This window comes from Simochromis diagramma, unplaced genomic scaffold, assembly GCF_900408965.1.
Source record: "Simochromis diagramma unplaced genomic scaffold, fSimDia1.1 OVJJ01000457.1, whole genome shotgun sequence".
Lineage (NCBI taxonomy): Eukaryota > Metazoa > Chordata > Actinopteri > Cichliformes > Cichlidae > Simochromis > Simochromis diagramma.
Window position 1 is genome coordinate 1173167 of NW_024387277.1, and position 20433 is coordinate 1193599.

Genomic DNA, 20433 nt, shown 5'->3' on the forward strand with positions numbered 1-20433 from the left:
ATGTGGCAGGAAAGTGATGCCAAAACATCCACATGCAGGATTTCTGGTTGTAGAGGAGCTTTAAAAATCTCTGATATCGATGGAAATCAGTACTGTCAGAGTGAAAATCAAGTTGGTGAATTCCTCGGTTGGTCAGGAATTCACTCTGCTAATCCACCTGGAAAAAAGGTCTATGTGGAATCAGCTGCTTTATCGTCCCGTTTATCCGGCAGATTAGTTGGGAGCTGCTGATGACTGCGAGCTGAATCAGTCTCGCTGCGTTCTAAAGTTAGAAAAATGACATAACACCTGAAATACAGAAACATTTGCAGAGGAGCTCAAAGCCTTCACAGATCTGAAGCTTGTCTGCTATTGGACAATTGGACATCTCTGCTATTGTAGAGATTTACTTGAGTTTTTAAAACAAAAAAAAGAAACCTTACTAAAGAGACTGACCAAATGGCAGCTATTTATCATTTAGTTTGTAGGTTTAACTGGAAAATAAAAAATCTCATCATAACATAACATAACGATCCCAGGGGATTATTTTTAGGGCAAGACTAATCAATTTTTGTGTTCGTGTGTTGGTTGGGGTCATGTGAGTTCAGTGCAGGCCTCAGGGGACTTTTTCCTAAACTGTGGTCAGCTAGACTGTGCTTACTGAGCAAATATACTGATCTTTGTGCAAACATTAAAGTTCAGCCTCAGCTTCCTTAAGATTATAATCTGAAGTATCTGCCATCTGTGTTTATCCAGGTCAAAGTCGATGGACATTGGGCTTTCGCGTTGGAAGATTCCACATTAACGTAAACTGTTTCTCCATCATTTAGTCTATAATAAAAACCCTAAAACCTTCAAGTTACACAATAAAATAAACAAAAATTAAATTGATCAGATATTCCTGTTTTAATGAACCAGGAGGCAAAATGCTTGAAATGCATTTATAAAATGGCAGCAGTCTGAAGTAATTGATTCCTTTCATCTGTAGTAATTATGCTGCTACTTTACAGTTTTTAACATCCTTTTTTTTTTCTTTTTTTAAGCAATGTATCAACAGATCAGAACAATCAATTCTTGTAATATCTCCAACAACACTGTCTGCAGCATTAGCTCCAACCCATGACAGTTTTTACATACTGAAAATGATTTTTAAAGCAGAAATTTAAATTTGTGTTCATCCCTCCATCAGACCTGTTACTGCTGATTTTTCAGTCCCGTTGTGTAATTTGGCTTCTTGAGAGCCACTTTTTCACTGACAGCAGCTGGATCAGCTGAAGGGTGTGATGCATGTCTCAGCTCCAGTGTCAGATCTTTGTTGGATTCTCCCCCCCCCCCCCATGACTTTCAGGTGCCCCTCTCCCCATATCTGACCAATCTCATATCTGAGAATGGTCAGATATGAGGACTGCCCATAAAATTTGTAAAGAACTTCAGAAAGTCTGGAAAACTAATCCTCAACCTCACTTTAAACAATCTGGCTTCTTGGAAGCAAAATATAAAGAAATAATCTGCAGCTAAGTAATTTTGCACAATATTATCAAAGCACACCAACTATTGTCTTGAGTGGATAATCTTGGCTAATTTATTGAAATTCTGGGGCAGATCTGGTCTTTTTCTTCACTGTTTTCACATTTCTTTGTTACATTAATCAATCATCACTAGATTCTTGTAGCACGGGCTGCTATCTGTTTGTGATGTGCAAATTTTAATGCAAACTCATACTGGAGTTGCTGTTGTGATTTGTGTTGCAAAAGTCAAACAAGCTTTTAGCAGTCGGTACGTCCTGCAATGGCACAGAGCAAAAATGTTCAAGTAAACATGTTTTGTTCTCTACAATAAGAACAGATTGGTCTCTGCACATTAGGAGTTCTGAGGTTCGAGATTCAAATATAAATATATCTGTATAAACCAGCCTTATGTTTCTGATGGTTTTGATCTGTGTGTAAATGAAGAGTGTGGACTAAGCCTTGAGGAACTCCTTAAGCGAACAGTGAAATAGAAAAGAATTTACCTTTATGATGGCCACACAGGAATAACTTGCATATCCATTTGCATGCTCAGGATGGTTTGTTTCCATTATTTTTGAATAAAGTTACTGTACAAACTCTGACACCAGCCTTTGCTCCCGGTTTCTCCTGCAGTTAATCCCCAGCTTGTTGTGAAACGTTTGCCTAAATGTGCCAATGTCTGGCCATAAACTTGTAGCGAGACATTCTTGTACCACCTGTGAAAGAGTTTTTCCTTTGAGTGCATTTTTGTAGTTAAACACTTCAACGTTGCAGATCAACTTGCTTTTACTTGTCGAATCTTTATTTTTTTAAATGGAACTTTTTCTTCAAAGCTGCAGATAAGTCTTAGTCTGGTAACAAACCTTCCTCTGGGATATTTTTCTGTGTGTTCAGGGTGACACGAGGGTGCGTTTGCACTGAGTCAGGCCTCAGTCACAAGGATGGCCTCAACTCTAAATCAAAACAGCCAAAATGACAGGCAAACAAATTAAATTTTCTCCTCAGTTGTGCAGAACTGAACTTGCTGTATTCATGAGTCTTTGTGCATTTGTGTACTTTCAGCTTCAGAATAAGCAGCTGTTGGAGCTTGGTGTTGTGGTTTGGCTCGGAGGTGCAGCTCACAATCCAGCGCCATGAGCATCCTTTAGCAACACACCGAATCGTTACCAGCTGCACACCCTGATCTGACCTCAGAGTTCAAAAATGTTGCTTTTTTTTTTTTTTCCCCCCCCCCCCCCCCCCCCCAAGTCTCCTTCAAGCCCTTTCAGCCCATAAAAGTGCCAAATATTTGTCCTAGATCAACACTTCAGGTTGTAGGTTTAACATAGTTGGACAGTTGTGCAGATCACTGGATATTTGTGATCCACTAACATTATAAAATGTTTTGGCCTGATGTTTGTTTCTGTTGTTTTGCCCTCTGTGTGGTCTGCCTTCTCGAGAAGTCAGCTTGGTAAATTGGAAATGGAAATTATGTAAAGAGGAGACATGGTGCTCCAGTGAAGAAAATTAACAAAGAGTGCATGTGCACAATAGTTTCACAACATTTCAGCTTTGTGGTGGCAAGTATGCCTGCTGGGCGTGGAAGTAAAATGTCGGATATTTGTTTTCTTCCCATTCGTTAAGATGGAGGCTTCAAAAGATTGTTGGAAGCATTTCAAAGGAAGCTGCTAAGGGCATGACTTCTGGAAGAACTTTGGCGTGAACCAATGAAAGCTAGAGTCTGATTGGTTATCCTGCACCATACATTTAGATATTAACACCTTCTAATGTGAGTGGTAAATGGACAGATTTTTGTTTGTCTTCTTGAGCACTCAAATGCAGTTAACGCTTTCTAACATCCACACATGATGAACAGATCAGAGAGCAACTCAGGGCTTAGTGTCTTGAACAAAGTATGCAGTCAGGGATCAAACTGCCAACCTTCTGGTTAGAAGATGACCGTGCTCTGTGTCCTGAGCTATAGCCATCCCATTCCTTTGCTTAATCAACCAAACCTTCCCTTTTCCTTTTAAAGAGGTTTCCCTACTGAAAAAGTCAGTTTAGTTCAGCTCAAGCCAACGAGAATCTTTGATCAACAAGTTTGATCTAGAACTACTTTTAGGAATAATGTTACTGCCCTCAAACCTCTGACAGGATTACTTATGGCTGTCTGCAGCTGCCTACACCCACAGATATCTCCACCACTGTCCTTTAATGAGATGGTGTTTTTGGTGAGAAACGCCCCACCTTCTGGGCTTAACTTCCTATCAACAACCCCGCGTGTCCAACCATTTCCACTTTTTATTTATTTATTTATTCATTCATTTTTAAAAAAAAATCTATTTCAAGAAAAACTTCTGTAACCACACAGTTAAACAAATTATATTAAATGCATGATGATTAAGTTGATGAATAATCATGTAAAATAAATATTGATCAGATAAATCTGACTGTACTGTCAGTATCACAGTAATCTGGTCCTCTGGACACATGTGAGTGCACTGGAAACAGGAGCTTTCTAAACCTGCACCTTTCACAGACCCTTACAGGGTCACAGAGGCCGGTGCGCTTCTGTTCTCTTTACCTTCACTCCCCCGGTCGTTGCTGATTGATGCCCTCCCAGAGCCCGTTAGAAATGGAGCGCTCTTCATCTTAAAAAGGAGCGTGTCCCACCCATAGCTTCCGGGTTCTTATCAGGAATCATCTGTTTGTTGGGGCTCTCTCTCTGTACGGTCTTTACCCTGCAGTATAAACAGCCTCCAGATGACTGTTGTTATGAACTGGTGCTGGAAAAAAAACTGATAACAGGCCCAACCAGCTTTCCTACTTTTCACTGCATTTTATTGGGGACCAAGCACACTCCTGTTACTGTGAACATTTCTGTCAAAAAAAAGAAGAAAGAAAGAAAACAAAATCTCTGATAAGAGAAACTGCCTGTGATTAAGAGGTTCCAGATCTGCCGTAGGATTATAGAAATCCTGCAATAATCCTATAGTAGTCGCAGAGTCATTTATATAATCTTGTGTTCATCCCAATGCTGAATATGCCGTGCATCACAGATCGTGTATTCAGAGTATTTTTAGAGAGGCAGTCCCTTGTGTGTGGGAGAGGAGCTGGTCTCCATAGTGATGGGGGGATTTGTTGAGCAGAAGCTGTTATTGGATCAATAAACAGGCTACTAGTGCGGGTGTGTTTGTGTCGAGTACAAACTCTGTGAGGTTACCTCCACAACAAGGAGGTCGAGTGAACAGTCAGTTTTCCGGACACTGAAAAGGTAAATAAATAAAAAGCGGATCAACATTTCCATGTCCATAAATGGTGTTAAATAAATATTAAAGTCTGGCTGAACTCATTGCATAACATGCAAGTAAGGTCATTTGAACACTGATAGTCGATTAGTTGATTGGAAGTTATTATTTCTGCACAGAAAAACTGAATGGTCTGCAGCTTAGCCTGAAATGTGTTGTAAATGACTGGAAAGAATAGATTTGAGTCTTAGATGCTGTTCTGGTAAAACGATTGCTTTTCAAGGACTTTTCTGACAAACTAAAGTTTTAGCTTTTAGCTCAGGTTTAGCTTTGAGTGGAATTAAGAAACTTATTTTTAATGACGCATAAAATCCAAACTTGAAATCGATGTGAGAAACACTAATGAGCTGAAGTCTGCACATCTGTTCATTATTTCAACGGTCCCCAACCTTTTTTGCACCACGGACCGGTTTATGTCTGACAATATTTTCACAGACCGGCTTTAAGGTGTCGTGAATAAATACAACAAAATAAAACTAGTACCAAAAAAAGACGTTTTATTCATAGCACACAGGAAAAGACCCAGGGAAACAGATTTGAGGGTACAAATGATTTAAAAACAAAAGAAAATAACACTAAAAGCCAATTTAAAAACCATAAATTCCACACCCCGGTACTGGCCCAGGGGTTGGGAACACTGCATTATTTAGTCTGTTCAACATTTAATGTCTATTAAATTAATTTAACCAGTTTTGTTCTGATTAGCTGCCCGTTATAAACTGAGAGTTTGAACAGCAGGTGGGCGGAGCTTCTATTTTTATAGCCATGTCATGCCAGGAGTAGGGAAAAAAACTTTATCAAACTGAGCGTTTAGAGCAGTCTAAAGCTTTGTGCTGATAACTGAGCTCATTATTTGAGCGGGTACTTAGATTCCCAGTTTAAATGTTTGTTAGACCCTGAAAAGGAAACGCTTAATATTTTTTCTCACAGTGAGTGGAAGTAAAGTTGGCCTGAAGCTAATGACAACTCTTCCTTCCTTCATTTATACTAAGCACAGTTAAAACAAACGATAGTACGACATTGTCTGATGCATAAATAGGATAAAACTAATTGGAGGAAGTGGCAACTGTGAGTAACAGATAAAGTAGGACTTGCTGGTCTCAGGTTTATCCTACAGCGAGCTGAAGGTTTAGGAGAAAATGGTCAAACCATGTTAGTGAGGAGTCAAAGGAGCTTTCAAAGAAAAGCGTCTGGACTTCTTTAAGTTGCTTGAAGACTTTTCACCTCTCATCCGAGAAGCTTCTTCAGTTCTAAGGTCAAATGGTGGAGAGTCCCAGATATAAACCCAGTGGGAGTATCCCCCCCCACAGAGGGACCAAAGGACCCCCTGATGATCCTCTAATCGTCTGAGCCAAGGTGTGAAACTGGGCGTGGGTCCCAATCAGCCAGAGTTTCGGGTGTGTTCATTGTGAAACCTGGCCCCACCTTATCATGCGAATTCCTGAGGTCAGATGGCCCAGGATGTGAGTGGGCGTTAAGGAGGAGGAGTGAAACCCTTTTGGTTTGGGATGAGTTAGAAAGAAGTTTTAGAGCAAATGGAAAAAGTGTAGCACATTTGTGTTAGGTTGTGCAACCCTGTTGGGACAAAGTTTCCAAACAATGTTTTATTTGTTTTTTGAGAAGAATGCTTGGAGTTACAAACTCTTGGTTCCTGAGCAGCAGGAGTCAAGAGTTTGTGACTTTTATAAGACTTAAAAATGCACTTGTTCATAAGAAGGATCTGCATAAGAAGTTAGTGAGGGTGATCTCTGCCTTGGAAAAATCAAACATATATTCTAATGGTCATCAAAACCACGTCTTTATTTATTATATGTACTAAGGGGTAGGGCAGGGCAATATGGCCAAAAATATTTCTCACGATATACATTTGAAAATTTGTGATAACGATATAACTGACGATATAATTGACACGAGACAAAATACTTTACAACTCCACAACTTTATTACTGCAAAAAAAACCCATCAATGTATTTTCACTTAAACAAGCAGCTGTTTTTCATGTGCATTAAAGCTATATAACATTTAACAGTGCAAATGCAAATTCCTTGCTGACAGTTTAACCAAAACGCATTTCCAGTGGAAATGGGCTGACATATTATGACCATAACCATGTATAATATCCACAAAACTTATACACAGGTTACACACACACACACACACACACACACACACACACACACACACACACACACACACACACACACACACACACACACAATGCAGCACAGTACGTATCACTCCGCGAGGCTCCTGACTACGATAGCCGTAATGCTCCAACAATCCATCAAGCGGTGCGGCTTCGTAGCTTAGCAAAGTCTTAGTAAAGCATTTTTGACCGATTTTTAAGTGCCATGTATCACATAAACTTGGTTTGGTAATAACAGTAATAACGACCCGCCTGCATGCTCTACCAAATAATGTGCTTTGGTGTGTATCTGACGGACGAAAGCCAAACCAGTTCCACACCACTGAAGTTGCACCATTTTTTACAAACCAGTTCTGGTTCATCCGTTTCATTCAACAGTCCACTTTCGTCCTTCTCATTTTCCTTGCTGTCATACTTTTTCCGCCATGTGCGTATGAAAATAAAGGCACTGCGCATGTGCGTTTTACTCTATCGCGTTATTTCCTTTTATCGTTGCCTAACATTATACCAGCATTACCGTGAGCGGTATGATATGGCCCAGCTCTACTAAGGGGCGTTAAAGTTTCATTGCAGGTTCATCGACCCAAGGAGTAAAATTTAAATACTTGAATGCTTTTATATTTGTCACTGACTTAAAGTGCTTCTCACCTGTCCTCATCTTCAGGTGCGAGCGAGGTCGTCGCCATCATGATCCCGGAGCCAAAAGGCCGCGAGATCGTATCGCTGTTGGAACGAAATGTGACGGTCACCATGACGATCACCATCGGGACGAGGAACCTGCAGAAGTACGTGAGCAGGACGTCGGTGGTGTTCGTATCGATCTCCTTCATCGTGCTGATGATCATCTCCCTTGCCTGGCTCGTCTTCTACTACATCCAGAGGTTCAGATACGCCAACGCGCGGGACCGGAACCAGGTGCGAACACGGGTCTGCGTCTCCTGCTGTTCTGCTTAGTTTATGAAGACAGAAGGAACAGCATCATTTATGTTAATAAGGTGGTTCAGAAGAGGTTTATCTTTTACAGTATAAGAGTAAATACTTACATTTTTAGCACTTTGAAACTTTGAAAATGTGTCGTCAGTAATGTAGTTCATCTCTGCTGAATAACGAGCCCATTATTGGAAAGTGTTCTGTTTTCAGCTTGTAAAACATGAATCACATTTTACAAGCTCAAAGTAAAGACTCACTGTGTCTCTCCAGCGGCGTCTTGGTGACGCAGCGAAGAAGGCCATCAGTAAGCTGCAGCTTCGCACCATCAGGAAGGGCGACCAGGAGACCGAGCCCGACTTTGACAACTGCGCCGTCTGCATCGAGGGCTATAAGGCCAACGACGTGGTCCGCATCCTGCCCTGCAGGTAACCACAGCCTCAGAAACACCTCACGCAAATGTGGAAGTAAGGACTGAAAGATGGGGATCGTATTATGTTTGAGGACTGAGTGCTGAGTTTGAATGAAGACCTTCAGGATAGTATCTTCTATACAGTGCCAATTATTCTTTTTTTCTTTTTGGTGGGGGCTCTTTAGCTAATTTAGTATTTTCATGGTGTTTTTGAGTCAGTTGGTGTTCGTGAGGCCACTGTAACCTGCAGGAGCTTAGCTGCCACAGAACAAACAGTCATCGAGACTGAAAAAGACCTCAGAGAGTCTCCTGACGTCTTCACGCTGTAGCTGTCGCAGGTTAACAGCTCAGTGTTAGTCTGTGCAGGGAAATGACTCAGAGCTGACACGACTGTTAGACAGGGATAGTGTGTTTGGGTTACTGAAAACAGCTGATTTTTAATGGTTTATTTGCTGGTGGGTTGCGCTGTCTATAAGAATATACCATGTTTTAACTAGCAGCGATGTGAATAATTTATATCAGTGAAATAATTGACTATGTGCACGTTAGCATATGCTACTTCCGGTGCGGAAACTCCTGTGGGGAGCTTTGTTTCCGGTGTCCTATTCGCGCCTTGTTTACGGTCCAAAACAAGTTAAGCAAATGAATGAATCAAGCAGCGATTTACATTTCTATAGATGTGTTGGGCATTTACCCAATATGTCTGTAAATGATGTTCATCGACTTGTGGATATTTTTCCCCCGCGCCTCAGAGCAAAAGACAAAAGGGATTCAAATGTTATATTTCTCAGCTGTCCCTCGTTTATCGCGGGTGTTATGTTCTAAAAATAACCAGCGATAGGTGAAATCAAGTAGCCAATTTTATTTTTTGACGGTGCAAAACGTTTGGTGGACATTGTGGGCATACAGTACTGCACTTCAGAGTCACACTGCTAGCGATCGATGCAGCGATTCTGTACTGTGCAGGAGAGACGTCACGGAGGAGATCGTCTGCAGCGATCAGGACACAATGTGACGTAAAAAAAAGCATGCAAACTTGCACTAAAAAATCCGTGAAACAGCGAGGTGAAAGGTGAACGTTATAGCGAGGGACCGCTGTAATTTTGAAGGTAAGTCACAACATACCCTTCGTAAATACTAATGTATAGAAACCGTTACCAGCAATCATTCATTTTTTGTGTGGCTTTTTTTTCACGGTTTGTTAACATGCTGTGTAGGTGTGTACTTGACTAGCTGATATCGACATAACGGGAAACATCTGGTTTGACTATTCTTCACCTGTAGTTTGAATGCTGAACATTTGCCTGTTTAAATCATAAGACCAGTCACTATACAGAGATGTGCTTCTGCATGTGGACGATGTGTCTTCTGCTGCAGTAATGCAGTTCTGCTTGTGTTGAGTGATGTAAACTACTGATCGATCTAAACGCTTTAAACGTCAAAATTGATCATTAGATTTTTTATGACACAACAGTGGCGAGTGTTCCCACCTTCTGCTCTTTGTAACTTAACGCAATCTTTCTGTTTTTGAGTTTTGGACATGATTTTGGAGGATATCTTCGTAGTAGCGACTGACCGCAAAGTAAAGCTACCGGAAATGTACAACCCCACATCCGGTCTCAAACCAGGAAGTTAGCATTGTCTCGTGCACAGGGTCAATTACAAAGTAATTACTTAGTGCTTTGAAATAAATATAGTGCTGCAAGTGTCAGTGCTAGAAAGAGGAGGACAAAGATTAGAAGATGTTTAATAGTAATGGAAACTAAATAAGACAGCTGTGGTTTTAACTTCTTCTCACTTCAGTTGGGCTGCTTCTGCAACACATAGTGGGCTTGGACAGCAGCTGAAACAAAGCCTTTCTTCATGTTTACTGGTTTGTGCTGCTGCTGTCGACTACAGGAAAAACATGTTGGCTCCACCGCGGCTCACTGACTGTTTTTTCTGCTTGTGTGTCAGACTACACAGTCCCACCAGAAACTGTGACCGCATCAGTCTTTGTTGTGATATTAACCTTTTTTCTTGACAACAGCTGAGCCTGCAGGGGCTACACTTTAGCCCTTAGGCTGGTTAGCAACCAGCTGGCAACCTACGGTGACAAGAGGAAAGGGGGATTTCTGGTGATATTCAGATGAATTCAGTTGCACCAAAACTCTGTTTTTGAATGCTTTAATCACAAGCAGGTTGTCACAGTCGTCTGTAGTGTCCTTGTCTACAAACACTCTGCATTTCACTATTTAAGCTGTAATGAAACTGGAAAAACTTGGACTTCAAGGTAAAAGTTGTGCCTTACTGTTAAAACCAACACTTTTAAAAGGGTCAGCTTTTACTTTGAAGGCCAATGGCATCTTATCCCTTTTTGTATTGCACTTCTGACTTTTTCACTATCACTCGATGAGTAGTTGCTGGATGTTTGCAGCCAAATCAGCAATCTGCAACAGTCGGCGACATGTACTGCTAAATGCATTTTACAGTCCTTGTACAAAGAAGAATACCTGTTTTATGTTATGAGGGTCACTAAACAGCCTGTTAACCTACAGTATCCTCATGTGATTGATTCTAATGTGAAAATACTTTAAAAATATAAATAAAATTAATTATTGCGGGTTCAGCCTCTTTTAGTTGCTTCACAAGTAAAGTTGTTGTGGACTCTGATGGAAACCCCGTCACTGACCAAGGTGGGCTTTAACTTGAGCATCAGGCTGTTGTCTGTGCTGAACCCTGGCATGTAGAATTTTATCTTTCTTTGTGAAAATGAGGGAAAACTTAGAGAAGAACGACAAGCATCCAAATATTTAAAGACAATGATGACCATCACTGCTAAACTGTTCAAATACCAGCGAGAAAACGCCCCGTCGAGTGTTTGTTGTTCAGCCCTACCGAACTTGTTGAATGGAAGCCGTGATCGTTGCAGGCAGAGTTGACCTTTTTATTAAATTGTTGCCAGTCTTGTTTTCATGTGATCACAAAACCACTTTGTGCCGATGGAAGCTGCTGAGTTGAGCTCAGGGCAGATTGTTTTCTTGTGATCAGAGGAAATGTATTTTTGGTTGTGACTACAATGACTATTTGTTTTGACCTCACAACACTCTGGCTGTGTGGCGCACTGTATGAGATTACCAACCAAGTTTCATAAAGCATGTTTGCGCAGATTCTTGTGTGTCGGCGCTAAGTGAAAGCAGGTGTGATGTTTGTCTTTCCTCACAGCATTTTTCTAATGTTTTCAGATCCACAGTAGAACGACTGATTTCACCATATTTTATTGTTTTTCTTCTTTGCAGGCATTTGTTTCATAAGAGCTGCGTAGATCCGTGGCTGCTGGACCACCGCACATGTCCCATGTGCAAGATGAACATCCTGAAAGCTCTGGGCATCGCTGTGAGTGTGAAACTGGGTTTTATATTTCCTAGAGTGAGCACAGAGCAGGATATGCAGCCCTGAAAGGAAGTGATTTTATAGATTAGGACTGTACAAGAACGTTATGACGTGTTTACGGCTGCTTAAATAACAGGTGATGATAATATCCTTCCTGGATCTTTTCATATATTTTCGCTGATCTATCATAGCAGCCCCAAGTCATGCATCCTCTGATCCGTAATGGTAGCTGGAGATAAGACACGGGTGTCAAACATTGGGCTCGGGGGGCAGAATGAAGGCCGCAGTCCTACCCACTTTTCAGAGTGTGAAAATTGCAAAGAAGGAAATGAACTTTTTAGTGAGTTTTGTCCTTAAGAAGGGATCACGTCACAAAACTCCAAACTGTTAATTTAATCTAAGCCAGATGTCTGAATCATGCTCAGTTTTTACAGCTGTCTTACCGACAGAGACGTAACCCACTGTCTGTCTGCGCAAGTGATACATAAACACACCAGAATGTGAGGTGTTTTCCATGAAAGTGTTCATCATCAGTTTTGGAAATGCATAATTCATTAAATGAATGTTTTCTGAGTCTGTTTAAACGTTCTCACTTCTAAAGAAAGACAGCGACTTGCAATTCTTTGAGACACTCGTCAGATAATATCCACTGTAGACCAGAAGTTGGGAAATTCCTCAAGCTGCAAGAAACCGTTGCAAAACAGAAAGTGTTCCTTTGTTCAAAAACTGAAGGGAGAAAACATACAATCCTGTATTCGATGACTGCGATTGAAATGATCCTTTACTAGCTTTACTAGAATTATTTCTTTTAAGGTTGTGTAAATGTTTTGAAGCTCTTCTCTGAACCGAGGGGTTTCTGCCATGTTTCAGGTCTGCTTAGAAACAAAATGACTAGGTTTGCATCAAGGGTTAGTGAGGGTGGTCTCTGCCTATGGAGCTACCCCTGGAGAAACCCAGAGCCTTTTCTAATGGTCATCAAACCATTAGACCATGTCTTTATTGAGATATTGTCAGTTGTCAAAAGTCGACTTTAAGGGTAAAAGCAAGGTCATCATCAAAGAGAGGAAAATACTTCATGCAAATGACAGGCTCTTTCTTTCTTCTCCTTCTTTAAAAAAAAATACTGGAGTAGCTTTGAATGATTCACTCCAAATAATCCTCGTTTATCTTACACTGGGCTCTGGGCAGCTCCTCGGTCTCAAAGATCCACTTAGCTCAGCACCCTTCATGGACACGTCCCCGTCTCAGTTTTAATGACTGATTGCTGATTCCATTACCCAACCTGTTGATGCCATTTATCATATTTCCCTTCAGACTGGTGTTTTTAACTATTATTTGTGTAGTGTTTTTTTTGTATTTTCTAACTATTATTGAGGCGTATTTCTCAAAATGAAGAAGCTTTAGTCCACCACCGCAACAACAGAAAAACACACAGTAAAAGTACAAACGGACATCTCAACCAAAGGTCACCCCACTGACTTACATCTGCCAAGAAAATCACGTTAACTTGTATCAGTGGAGAGTATTTGTCTGACAGTTTGTTGTTAAAAACACACCATGGCCCGATGTTGGACCGGCCATTAAAGCAACAAAAATGAGTAGAAGCCTAGTAGAAAATGTTAAATACTGACAGTTATGTAATTGGTACTGGAACTGTTTACTTTACTACATTAGACATCTGTTTTGTATTGCGTTTAACATTTAGGTTGAATTTGTTCAGTAAAAATTGCTTTTATCATTTTCCAGTAAAAAAGTATTTTTTTCTGTGTTTGTAACAAAACTCAGTCATTCAGACTGTGACCCTCAGTGTTCAGAGCTAAAACGTTTTTAAGCTTAGAAGTACAGGTTAGCTTGTGTCTCAGAACAAAGGTGTGAAGTCTGACATAGGTCAAAGAAACTTTTAAAAATGGCTGTCACACATGTTGATTAGTTAGACCCTCACTGTATCGTAGGTAGAATGACATGATGTCAGTCGGCTCCTGGAGCGGGACAATCACACTGGTGTTCTTTCATGTCGCTCTGCTACAGCTGAACGCAGACTGTCTGGACGACCTGCCTCTGGACTACGACCTGGACCTGGGCCGTGTAAGTGGGGTGGGCGGCGTTGGGGTTCTGGCCCTAGAAGCTGTGGTGTCCGGGGCGTCCAGCGACGGCACGCTGAGCGAGGGCGGCTCCTCTGTGGTGCTGGACCCCGGCGTGCGGCGGGTCGGGCTCCCACAGGACTACCAGGACCCTGACACCCTGAGGGACAGCCCTGTGACCACCACCACGGACACCCACACAGGTGACTCTCACACTCCATCTGATAAGTGCTCGTACACTGACACCCAGTGGTGTCTGTGCCCCATAACTCGCTTCAGTCATGGCTACTGCAGTCACACTGACTATGTGATGCATCTTTACCCTGATCACATTAAACTTCCTCTTTATTTCATAATGAGGAAGTTTAAGTGACTGCAAAAGAGGAAGCAGAAATACAATTTTAGCTTAATTTTATTGAATGAGAGGGTCCCATACCAACCATGCTACAAACTATTATAGAAACATAAAGCTAATGTGACACTTTTGGCAGAAGTTTGGGGATGTTTTCATTTCTCTGTAGAAAAACGTTCTCTTGTCTTGTCCTGGAAGTATTACTGCCATGTCTGTGTCATGCTTTAATGTCATCCTTTCTAACATTCTTTCGACTGGTTCTTATATAGCACTATTCTGCTCTACTTGAGCACTCAAAGCAGTCTATACACAGCATTCACCTACTCACACTTACAGTTATGTAAGCAGTTTTTTCTACTTCTAAGTGCTTTCTAACATTCATACTCCAATGAACACATCAGGGGCAACTTGGTTTTCAGTGTCTTGCCCAAGGATACTTTAGCATCCAGACTGGAGCAGGGCTCAAACCACCAACCTGCCAATTAGATGACCTGCCTGAAGTCCTGAGCCACAGACATTAACACAGTCTTAATTCTAGGTTCTGTTTAGCAAAACCGAGATTAGATTGCTCTCAAATGTCTTTGCATTGTTATTGTAGACTAGAACAGCTGGCTTTACCTGGCCAAGTTTGAATTGAACTTATTTATCGTTATTATTGGAAGGAGTTTCACCCAAGACTTTCAGACAACCGTGAAACTGAAAAGAGCGAACCCTCTCTGTAATCTGAATTAAAAACAAAAGTTAAGTCTCCAGAAACTCAGGAATAGCCCTCTTTTTCTCTCTTTCAGGTGAGCTTCAGCCAATGGCGAGCAGCGCCTCAGTGGCATCATTTGTCATCGCTGTGGAAACTGGTCTGTCAGACGAGGAAGTGTCCTTGGAGCAACCTCAGTTGGTGGACAAGTCCTGAGAGCAGCACAGCAGAACCTAACCAGAATCGGCCCAAACCAGGCTCTAATCAGGTTCAGATTAGATAAATAACAGACCTGACTGTTATATTTAAAAAAAAACAAAACAAAAAACAAAATGATGAAAAAGAAAAAAATATCTGAACCAAACCTGACCGCATTCGACTGAGCAAAACCTGAGCTAGGCCTAGGATCTGGTTCTGGTTTTCTCTGGTTCCAAGTGGATGCTAAAACCCAGATCCAGCACCAGGGTTCTTCTTGGCTCTTCTACATGGATATGTGATACAAGATTTCGCCAAACCAACTTGTCTGGACCAGACATATTGAAACTAAGTGGGTCTTTTCCAGTGTGTTCACCTCAGTCCTTTCCTTGGTTCTCGAGTTAACCAGGATTTTTCTCCAGTGCAACTCAGTCTACAGATGTCTTGGTTAAATCCAGTTCTGCCTCAGTCAGACTCGCATCTTGATATCCTTACAAACCTTTCATTGACCCTGACAAGCTTCCGCAGTATAGATCGAGTCCTTCATTTCAAGACTTTTTTTTTTGTCTCCTGACTTTGAGGACTTTCAAGAAGCAGTAGGCTGTATTTCTGTATGCAGTCCGTGAATATAGATTAAGCTTTTGTTCTGTAACTTTTCTCTGGATCTCCTGGAATATTCTCTTTTACCTGGTTTTCCCAAATAGGGAAGCACAACAGCAAAAACCAATCATGATGGACTGCTCGCTTCCTCTCCAGGTTCGCATTATTGGAAAACTCTGTTAAATAAGCTTATTTTAATTTGCCTGCCAAAAGGCCAGGCAGAGCCTGTTTCCTGATGTGTGTGTGAGTATCTGCGGTGGATGATTTACATTTTGCAAAGGTGGACATTTACTTTGAAAGGACACAAGCTACTCTGAGCAGTGGTTTTCTTTAGTCTGTAGTTTATGTAAAGAGGTAGCTTTGTCCTGAAATAATTACTACCACAGTTTGACTGCAGTTTGAACAGCAATTACACACAGTATTGTTTTCTTTTAATCCCCCCCCCCCCCCCTTTTTCCCTGTCTGTGTTATTCTAGGCTTTGTTATCTTAACAATACTCTGACAGTATTTAGTTTGGTTGCTTTCTGTCCACAGTTGGGTTTCCAAACAGGGTTCCTATGTTTGTCTGCAAGAGCGATGACATTTAAACCACTTTTTCCCATTTTTTAAAATTTGTTTGTAGATTACAGGGCTCCACAGAAAATTAGAGGATTGATATGGTCTGGCGTTTCTGTACAAGAAGTGCATATGGAGGCAATAAATCCTGCACCTTGGGTAATCGGGTCGATAGACATCCCGTTATAATGTATCAATCATCTTTCGAAATATTTAAAACGCTTCCAATGCTGAGCAGAAACATTTCTGTCGATCCTTTGTTGTGTTAACCCGAGATAACTGTTTAAACCATCTGCATGGCCTACACATGCAACTTTTATTCTCAGCAAAACAATCAATGTGTGCACATGTCAGCTCTGGTCTGTTCTGATAAAGTGGACAGAAAGAATGAAGAGGAGTCAGAGTTTAGTTCAGACTGTATTTTTGTCCACATGTCAAATTCCATTTTCTTGATACGAGTTATGCAGAAAATTGCAATAAATTAATTAAGAGGGATCCAGTCAGACCTTAGAAGCTGAAAACAATTTCAGAAAATGGGATGAAAATGTGACAGTTTTGAGATTTCTTCTTCAAACCCATAATCACAAAATAAAAGTGCAATAAAGATGGCTGTCGAGTCCATAGTCAGTGCCGGGTCAGATAATGGTTTTTTTTTCCACATAAGCCATTTGGAAAATTTCTATCACCAAAGTGCACGAGAGGGAATAAGTTTAAAAACTCCAACGCTTGCAATTGCTGTGCTATGTTACTTAAACATCAGATGTTCGAGTTGGGATCCAAGCTTAGAGTTGACCGCGCTGTAGTCGTCTGAATGACAGGCTTATTTTGTTCCCTAGCAAGGTAGAGTTATTTGGCCACAAACAGTGAATTTGCAATCTCTGACTTCCCTGAGGTGGTCTAACTGAGGTGTGGACTTGAGATTTTCAGCTTCAGGTGGAACACAGCACGGGGCCGGTCTGTTGTGGTTTGTGGCCTCTGACGAACTCGGATGTTGGAGATTCCTACTTTTTGGGTCAACTCGAGCTAAGAGAAGTATTTTGTTGCAATTTTTGCACTGATCATTTGTGCAATTAGTGTAGAACTGATTTTAATTAGGAACAAGATATCAAAGTCTGCCCACCCTTTAAGGTACACAGTGGAAACACTTCCCTTGTCCTTCTTCCGTCACCTTAACCTTAGCTAAGCAAACTCTCTGTGGCAGTCATACATCCAAATGCCACGTAGGAACCCTGTCTATAGCGTTGCCTTGTTTTGTTTGACTGTCCAGCCGTCTGTCCGTCTGCCTGACCACATGTGTCTGTCACCATGGCCTCATGCTGCCTTTTTTTTTTTTTTTTTTAAAGACACATTTACCTTTAACCCTGACAATCAAGGATTGGGTCCTTTACTTGCTAGTCAGGGATCCTCTCTCTGAACCTTAGGAAACCTAAGAAGCGCTTTCAAATCTGCAGTCAACACACCACACAGTAGAGGTTAGATGCTATTACTACTTCCACAGATCAAGAAATTATCACCACCTCCTGTGAATTAAAGTACCTGGGATAGAGAAATCCTTTTAGAGCTTTAGAGACAGATTTGTGGAAACGCGTTTCATCAGGATGTGTTCGTCAGCTCGAAGCCGAACATGTAAATAAAGTATATAACACAAGTCCACTTTGCCACGTGGCATCACTGTCAGTTTGTCAAATTGGTACGCAGACTGTGTAGGGCTGCGGTCGCATTGTGGTGTCGGTGGCACCACAAGGTTCCCGAAAATGAGAAAGATGAAAGATTGTCGTCTATTTTGATACCAGAGGAGACATTTATTTTTGTAAAAAAGACTGATTTCCTTCCCACTCTCCCGAGTCTACCTGTTGCCTGGATGATTCTCAATGTGATTGAGCATTGACCAATTATTAATGATTATTTGTATAATTGTACATACACACAGTTTGCAAAGGACCTTGATGCTATGAGCCTAAACTGTTGTTATTATGCTTCTCTGTAAAAGGTTTTTGGGTTTTGTTTTTTTCTTTCCTCTCTCCTCTTTGCTGTAACCTGATGAAAAATGAGAGAAATGAGACCAAAGGGCAGACTGGAAAACCAGCGCTATACTGGTCCACCAGGCAAACTGGATCTTATGAGAACTTCCAATGCTCAAATAAGAAGACATAATAAATATAAATGTTGTTCAATGAAAAAATAAAATATTCTCCTAACAAGGCTAAATTTAAGTGGTGTGTTTACTGTTTACTTGTACTTTAAAACTAATTAAAAGGAAATGTAATTTGGAGTTTTCTGATGAGCAGGCTGATATTTGGACATTCAAGCTGGTACAAATTTGCAGGAATCAAAGACACAGTGGTTGTGTGTTGCGGTCTTCAGTCCTCCCAGTGGCTTCTTTTTCTCTCAGATTCTCAATGAAACCGAATTTATGTTGTGAAATTCTCCGACTTTGCTTCCAAGACTTCACCTTTCCTGTGTCTTCATGGTTCAGCTTCAAACCTGAGAATTAGTCCACACTAAGATCCACCAGTCACCAAGTATCCTGTTAACACTGGCTGACTGAATCTAGAACGGTCGAGGGCTGATAACACATGAAGACGATTGATTTGTATGCCTTGTCCTCCTGGCCTGTTTTCAGTGAGTAATGTTTTAATTAAAGTTGCTTTGTGTTATAAGCTTGAACTGCGTATCGACATTTGCACTTTCGTCCTCTTCCTGTGTGACTGCTGCCATACAGTGGAAGTGAACTGAACTCGAGCCTACTTTGAATCAGCTTCTCTTTTCTTTTTCTAGTAGAGACTGATGCTGCTGTGGCGTAATGTTCGCCCACAGAACATATAATGGAGGATAGACCTCAGGTTTCATAAGGGGCTGTGGGGAAAGACTCAAGATGGTCCAGAATGAACGTGGTCCACTGGAGCTTTTCATTTTCAATAGATACAGTATAGGTTGTTTTTTTTGTTTTTTTTTTAATATCTTTTATGGGTGTTAGTTGTAATGAAATAACTTTGAAGCACCATGAGCTGTTTTAAAACATCCAAAATTTAGATTTTTAAGGATGGAAGAGCAGCAGCAGAATTTCTGGCAGCACCATATTAATAGCCTCTTAAAGGCCCTGCCGTCATGTACCCAAATGTTTAGAGAAATATCTATTCATTTTATGTAAATGGCATTTTAGGTCACAGAAAACTGAACTTTTATTAAATAAATAAATAAAAGCAGGATTTCTGCTTTTAGGTGTTGAGAAGAAAAACAGACTTTGTCTTTTGGCATCATCATGTACTTCTGATCCCCTGTTTCGACGTCAGATCGGCCAACTTTCTTTATAAAATTCGGGTAATATCACCACAGGTTACTTTGGCATGCTCTCGACAGCGGCTCGGCCTTTTCATAGGAAGGAAAATATTTTTTTTTAGATTAATAGATAAAAAATAAAAATAATAACTGTGCATGCAGTGCTTTACATTTTTTTTATTTTGCATTATCACTAGAGTCAAAGAGTATTTTAAATGATACCCACCTTTCATTTCCCATTAATACATTATTTCAAATTAAGAAATATTTGGGAAAATTAAGTTTTCTTGCTCACATTAAATTTAATATGAATGCTTTAATAAAGATTATTTCCTAATTAAAAATGATGACTTGATTCATCATCAGACAGGGAACAAAACCTGAAAACTTCTGGAGCTTTGACATTTCCTGCTGTTGAAGACATGGACAGAAAATTGCAACTCTCGTTTTGGACCTACGTTTTAATTAATAATACATTTTTGTAATCAGCTTCATGTAATTATTTGAGAATACAAAAGAAACAAAGTAATCTCAATAAACTTGCTTTTTGTAATCACAAAGGTTTAATTTAGAGGTAATCATCTAAATATGAGAATGTTGCACATTGATGTGAAATGGTGAAGACTACCAATCATAAATGAGATTAGGAGGCTGTGATTCCACGATACAAACCTTGTGATTGGCAGTAATTATACGTATAACACGGGGAAGTTGAGATCCTTTAGAAGACTGACGGGGGGAAAAGGAGTTTTTCAAAAAGTCAAAGGGGGGACTGTTGTGTCACTGCCAGTAATGACGTCCGATTGGCTCTTTTGTTTAGGTATTTTTCTTGTACGCTGTGGTTTGATTGGTTGCCCAGTTTTTTGTTTTTGTTTTTTGTTTCCCCCCCCTTCTCGCGTTGCATTTGTTTGGCTTCTTTACAAAAGTCTACTCCTTCTTCTTCAACTTTACCTCACTTCTGTTTTGTGTCTTTCCATGTTTCCTGCTTCTGTTTTTGCCTTTTTTGTTATCTGCTCCTTTAGATTTTGTGACTTTTTGTTCCAAGTCCC

At 40.7% G+C, this 20433-nt stretch overlaps 1 protein-coding gene across 1 annotated transcript in view; it reads left to right on the plus strand.

Moving 5' to 3' along the window:
* LOC120715696 (RING finger protein 150-like) overlaps positions 1 to 18772 on the plus strand; it is a 28321-nt gene extending 9549 nt beyond the window's left edge. Inside the window, exons 2-6 of the mRNA XM_040002776.1 lie at positions 7585 to 7835; positions 8121 to 8275; positions 11538 to 11634; positions 13660 to 13915; positions 14853 to 18772. Coding sequence (XP_039858710.1) covers positions 7585 to 7835; positions 8121 to 8275; positions 11538 to 11634; positions 13660 to 13915; positions 14853 to 14971 — 878 coding nt within the window. The 3' untranslated portion in view covers positions 14972 to 18772. The remainder of the gene's footprint in view (positions 1 to 7584; positions 7836 to 8120; positions 8276 to 11537; positions 11635 to 13659; positions 13916 to 14852) is intronic.
* The last annotated feature ends 1661 nt before the right edge of the window (positions 18773 to 20433 follow it).